The sequence below is a fragment of the Hipposideros armiger genome, unplaced genomic scaffold (genome assembly GCF_001890085.2).
Source record: "Hipposideros armiger isolate ML-2016 unplaced genomic scaffold, ASM189008v1 scaffold_288, whole genome shotgun sequence".
Taxonomy (NCBI): Eukaryota; Metazoa; Chordata; class Mammalia; order Chiroptera; family Hipposideridae; genus Hipposideros; species Hipposideros armiger.
The window spans coordinates 1017045-1023530 of NW_017731638.1; the positions used below are offsets into that span (position 1 = coordinate 1017045).

General features: G+C 37.9%; 1 protein-coding gene across 3 annotated transcripts in view; it reads right to left on the bottom strand.

Moving 5' to 3' along the window:
- The window catches only part of PKHD1 (PKHD1 ciliary IPT domain containing fibrocystin/polyductin), a 460535-nt gene that overhangs the window by 124530 nt on the left and 329519 nt on the right, over positions 1 to 6486 (bottom strand). For all 3 annotated transcript variants that reach the window (XM_019658751.1, XM_019658750.1, XM_019658752.1), the window contains 2 exons: positions 4562 to 5440; positions 3693 to 3861 (listed from right to left, as the gene is read on the bottom strand). In XM_019658751.1, the coding sequence (XP_019514296.1) occupies positions 3693 to 3861; positions 4562 to 5440 (1048 nt within the window). The remainder of the gene's footprint in view (positions 1 to 3692; positions 3862 to 4561; positions 5441 to 6486) is intronic.

Here is a 6486-nt window from a genome sequence, read left to right on the forward strand (position 1 = left end):
TATAGTTTGCCATAATCAGAAGTGTCTGGACGCTGATGGTAACCACTTTGAGCACCTCTTGCAACTGCAGAAGTCAAACGTGACTTCTATTCATCTTTTTATATATATATATATATATATATATATATATATATATATTGAGTATTGCAATTTTAATACAGTTTTCCTTTCTTAAAATGTGTATACATTTTTTGGGTACCCTCTGTGTATATATCCTGCCATCAGATGTAGTATGCTACTTGCAAACAGTAACAGAAATTCAGGAAAAGATAAAATTCAAGTGGTCAGTAAATCATCTATAATTTCAAGGCATGGAAATTTCACAATTTAAATATATAAGGCATATCACAATTTATATATATGTTTAAGACATGTAATATTTATATGTATATATATATATATCATATAAACTCTTTTAATTTTCACAAAAGTCCTATGAAGTAAGTACAGTTATTATCCCCATTTTATAGATAAGAAAACTGAGGCAGAGAAGGGTTAAGTAACACACGAGGACTTGGATGCAGGCATATGTGTGCACAGGCTGAACTATTAACCCTGATGCAGACACATGTGGGAGAGTGGAGACATGGAGGAATAAAAGGAGTAACTTTTCACTGAGATTCAGGTGATTGGGCTATAGCTATGTGCCAATATTAGTCATGTACCCTTAGCTATGTTGATCACAACTTTGTCCCTCACTTCTTTTTTTTCTTTTAAAAATTGTTTCAAAAAGGTACTGCCAAAGGTAAACTATAGTTATTTCTGTCATTAAAAATTGAGCGAGCTATAGAGTTTCATTAATAGTATTTAAAGCTCAAAGGTGGTCTAGCTTAAAGCTTCTACCTTCCCCACTCCCTTTTCACAGATGAGAGAGGATAACTCTTGCAAATCAGCTGCCATGAAGAACCAAGCCCTTGTGAGAGAGACATACGAAGCAAAAGACCTTGTCTTTCTTTGTAGCCAGACAGACAACAGGATTGCAACATGTCTAAATTTCTCATACACTGATTGAGAAGACACTGATAGATGTGTGGAAGTAGTCATAGAACAATAAAACATTGAAAAGATATTTGTCTGGTGGTCTCACTTTTGAGGTAAAGTGTCTCTCACCAATAGCACAAAGATAAAAGTGCTATCAAACCTGTTTCCACATAGAACTTTGGCACAAAGGACACCAAATGCTAGTGTGTATCCACACATAAATAGTCTATTTTGTAGAATGGAAGGTGGTTCTAGAATCTTAGTCAAGGCAATGTATCAGTATCATTCTGGTCAGTGTTTTTTTTTAATGTCCTATTTGCACGGTTATCACTCATAGTTTTAAATGGTACAAGGTGTTTTTATTTGTGTGCATAGTAACCAATGACTGAAAACAAATCCATGGTACATACTTAAAATGTCTTAAACCTTTAAAAGGAGAATTAAGCAATGATTTTGTTCACAACTATTTTTCTACTTTTTCTTTGGAAAAATCACAGTTCTGAGTTCAACTTGGTGGCTATGACTGGTCAGAAGGAGGAGGGTGATAGAGGTCTCCAATTTAAAAGAAGGAATTGTAAGTTCTGGTCTGCTTTTCTGCCCTATAAGCATTCCACACCTACGGCTGGCACCCTTGACATGCACCTGCAGATCCCACCTCATCCTGACTCTGGGGTATGTTATAGAAAAATGCAAGGTTCTTAATACAATGTGGGAATTTAGATGGATTCTGGGACAGAAAAGGGGGTTTAATGAAAAAGCTGGTGGAATCTGAATAATGTCTTAGTTCAGTTAACAGTAATGCACCAATGTTCATTTCTTAGTCGTGACAAATGTACCAATTATGTCAGATACTAACGGTAGGAGAAACAGGGTACAAGGTATACAGGAACTTTCCATGCTGTCCTTTCAACTTTTCCATAAATTTAAAATGTTTACAAAATTAAAAGTTTATTTAACAAGGACTTCAGAATCAGACTTGAATTCTGAATGTTACTTCTGCCACTTTCTAGCTGAATGACTTTTCTTACTCTTCATTTATTTTATTCATTCACATTTATTGAGCACCTAATACACTGCAGTAACCATATTACTGCAGGGATGAAAGACCCAATCTTACACTCCAGGAATTCACAAGTTCATGCCAGGGTTTTACAAAAATGCAGGGCAATTTTATTATAGACTATGTTTCCTTGTCTATAAAAAATGTCTCTCTCACACAGGGACATTAAGATGAACTGAGATAAAATAGGCATGAAAACCAGCATAGTTCCTGGTCCATATGAAGCATTCAGTATAGGTTCTCTCTCTTTCCCCTGGGGATTATTTCAAAAACCCTGGATGAATCAGCAATGTCAGAGGTTCAGGACCGTGTCAGTCTTGCTGCTGGCTCACCTCTGGCTTGATGCTCAACTATAAGAATTGGCCATCTGTCCTGTTCCTGCCACTATGCTCCAGCTTGGCCTGCAGCTTCAATTAAAAGAGGCCCTGCCTTGCTCTCCCTCCCTGATTCTCCATCTTCATCAACTTCAGGGTAGTCTCATTTCTACTAGACCAGGACTCAGCCTTTGTCTCAGTCTTACAAAGGAGGATTCCTCAACCTTAACCCTATTGACATTTTGAACTAGAAAATCCTTTCTTGTGGAAGGCAGACCTGCACAATGTAGGATAGTTAGCATTCACCCACTAGATTCCGGAAGCCCCACCCCTCAAACTTGTGACAAACAAAATAACTCTAGATATTGCCAAATGTCCTTCGGGGGTTGGAGGGAGGAGCAAAGTCACTTTTGTTAAGAACTGATGCAGTAACAGCTTATGGAGAGAGAGCTTGTTCTATGGACATTCAGAAATCCAGAACTTTTGAGTTAAAGTCAAAACACTGCCCTTTACCATATTGGTGAAACAGATGTGCCAACAAAAAGTGTTCTGTGCTCAACATACTGGGGGTGCCAAAAAAATGTATACACATGACTTGTACTCATCTTTTGTTATCAGTATATACTGAGTATTACAATTTTAATACAGTTTTTCCTTTCTTAAAATGTGTATACAGTTTTTGGCACCCCCTGTGTTTGGGAAGTGGTTAGATCCTTTATTCCAGGCCTTCTCAAAGCCTTTACTGTATTCATGTACACAGTGACATTCTAAGATGGAGCTACAGTGAAAGCCTTTGCCAAAATGTTGGAGTAGGAAAAAAATTTGGAATAACATTTAAGGAACACGAGTTTAAGAAATAAGGTACTGGGCCGGCCCAGTGGCACATTGGTTAGGAGTTGGCTTGGGATGCCAGCTCTGAGCAGCAGGGCCCCGGTTCAGATCCCACATGAGGGCCAGGGATGCTGCGCCCTCTACAGCTAAGATGGTGAACAACAGCTCAACCTGGAGCTAGGATGCAGTGAGTCGCTGGCGACAGCATAAGCTGCAGTGGGGCTGGCCGGCAGCTGGCGTGAGCTGCTGTGAGCCACCGTGAGCAGCTGTCCAATGGTCGGCGACTGACTGCCTCACCCAGGAAGAGCGCAATGATAATGAGCCAGTGAAGCGACATCCTCCACAACTAGACTGAAGAACAAAAGGACAGCAACTTGTCTGTTCCCCTTCCCTGATTCCCCAATGCTGTTCNATATATATATATATATATATACACATGTGTAAGGATTTGAATAATCGCAAAATACTTCATAGATATGGTTTATTGTAAATAGTAAAACTGGTACCTGCTCTGTAAGGGAGGAAAGTAGAACTTGTTTTTATCTTTGATCTTTAGCATCTTGGTCCTCTCTGCTGTTATGGGATGAATGATTCCAGTGTTTTCTACATTGGGCAGAATGCAGACATCTAGGTCATCACTATAGCAACTCTTCACAAAACTAGAAAAGGTGACATCTGAAAAAAATTTTTTAAAGATATCATAACATTAGATCATGTAAACTACCAACCACAAATATAGATTACACACAATTAAATATTCTTATAGTAATATATGGCCAGGAGTTAGTTTAAGCTTTCCAGGGTAATTCCAGGAGTTTACATAAATCTTGACTTAAAATAGCTATAATTTTTCAAGACATGGACATTGTTTGCAACACAGAAGAGTATTCCAACACACTCAAGTATTAAAAGCAATACTTTTTATCAAAGGTTTAATCAAAATCCAATAACGAATGAGTACAATAATACAAAAGCGATATGACAGATTAACTGCATAGGCTGTGGTATAACTTTGATTTTATTCCTGGATGTCCCACTAATTACTAAACAACCTCAGTGAGGCACAATTTCTGCATCTAAGTTTCCTCCTTTGTATAATAAGAAAAATAACACCTACCGAAGAGAACTGTCCTATAATCAAATTAAATTATTGCTGTGAAAGCTCTTCAACATGCACAAAGCAGTGCTTTTTTTAGAGGAATCACTCATTGTCATTATAGGCCGTTACTATGGTTATCGGTACACAGCAGGTGGCCAGCGGGACACCAAGCATTGGACTGTACTGCACCCTTTAGTTGATATAATTTCAGAATATTAAAAATTCTATGCACAGATGTATGAAACTATGTTGTTTAGATAAGCCCAAACATCCTACCTTGAAGTTTCACTATTCCTGAAATTGAATGGCCTTTTCTCACTTTGTGCCATGCTTCCTGAGGCCACCGATTTGGTTCTGAGGTGAATACAGGCCACAGAATACCAACTCGACCCCCTCTTGGGTTGGGAGGAGCTCGGGCTGTTAATGTCAAGTTGGCAGAGCAAGGCTCAACCCTGTCCTGAATGCAGTCAAAAGAGGAGCTAGTGGCCACGATGACCGAATTCCTTAGTACAACCTGCACATTTTCAATAGACCTCTGTCGAAAAGAAGACACATATACTGTTGCCAAAAGGCCAATAGTGTTGTCCACCAGAGTGACGTTCTCTATCTCCACGCTGTTCTCCACATGTAGCATAGCACCGTAGTCAAAGTTCTTGAAAGCCAAAAAGCCAGAGATGCGAGTACAGTTGTCAAGTCCACTTTCATTATACAGATGAAGGCCGTGAAGGCTTGAGTGGGCCACATTGTCAGCCCAAAGGCCTTCAAGAGAGGAACACCTCTGGCCTCGGATGTGATAGCCAAGTCTCTCTGATCCTGCCACAACGTTGCCATGGAGATTGATGTCCTTTGCCTGGTTCACTTTGATTCCTGCTACCCAAACTGTGGACCAGGCAGACTGTGTCATCAGCACCACAAGGTTATTAGAGAGGGAATAGGCCTGACCCTCCAAATCAATGCCATGGCCAGCTGTATGAAACACTATATTGTCTTTCAAAATGACCCCATGACTGGCAATTGCGTGAATGCCCCCACCGCAGCTTTGGTGTAGAGTAGAAGATATTATCCAGGATCCTGCTGACACATTAGTGAGTTCAATGGATGAAAACAATGGTGACCCAAAGTTCTGAATTTCTACATTCAAAAGTTGAAGGACACCTGCAAACAAAATGCATATCATCAGGCACTGTCTTTTTCCCCACACAAGGCAGAAGGATGGTCTAATTATGGGTATCAGAATATGCAGATTTTTATTAAAATATAATTGTTTGTTCTCAACACAAACATATTTCATGCCAGTGAGTCTCACATACAAAATATGAATCTTTAGAATATCACATTAACGCCGAAAAAGGTTTCATGCGCAGTCTGAAGTGTCTGGTGACAGTATGAAGAAAGAGGAAAAAAAGATAGAGAAAGAAATGGGTATTGGAGTTGGGCACAGCTATTAATAGCTAAAAGATTCTACAGATTTGTCTGCAGGGCTAGATCAAGGAACTAGATAAGAATGAAGGGAATATGGGTTCTCTTCTTGACACTCACCTCAAAGTCATGTCTCCCTCCCTCTGTTTCAGTGACCCCATGTGAAAAGGCCATAGCCATCCCCACAGAGATACTATATTAAGAAATATAATGGCCAACTCTATAAAATATTTTAAAGCATTTCTTAAGAGTAGGATATAAGGGAAAAACTTACTTCTACACAATTTATGTCCAGAAACATGACATTCAATACATGCTTAAGATCTGTTAAAGATCTTAATTTGATTAAGATCTGATAAAAGCAGTAACATATTTTTTAAGATATGATTAAGATCTCATAAAAGCAGTAACATATTTTTTAAATCATTTAAAAATTTTTTCCTGTATTTTTATCCTAGCCATACTACATTCTCTGTTTTATTTTTACAATAATTATATTGTCTATATCTTTATGTCAGGAGAGGTTAGTGAATTATTTAGTCTTATTGACAATTTTATTTGGACCATTTTAAATAGATATTGTTAAATTATAGTATAAAACATATAGACTAGATTGATTTAAAAACATAATGAGCACTAATGTCAGTGTATACACTTTTGATAAAATAGTATCACAGTTATAGGGAAAAAGGAAGTAAATTTATAACTATAATATGTAATTCTCATATAACACTCATTATATACCAGGCATATATATATATATATATATATATATATATATA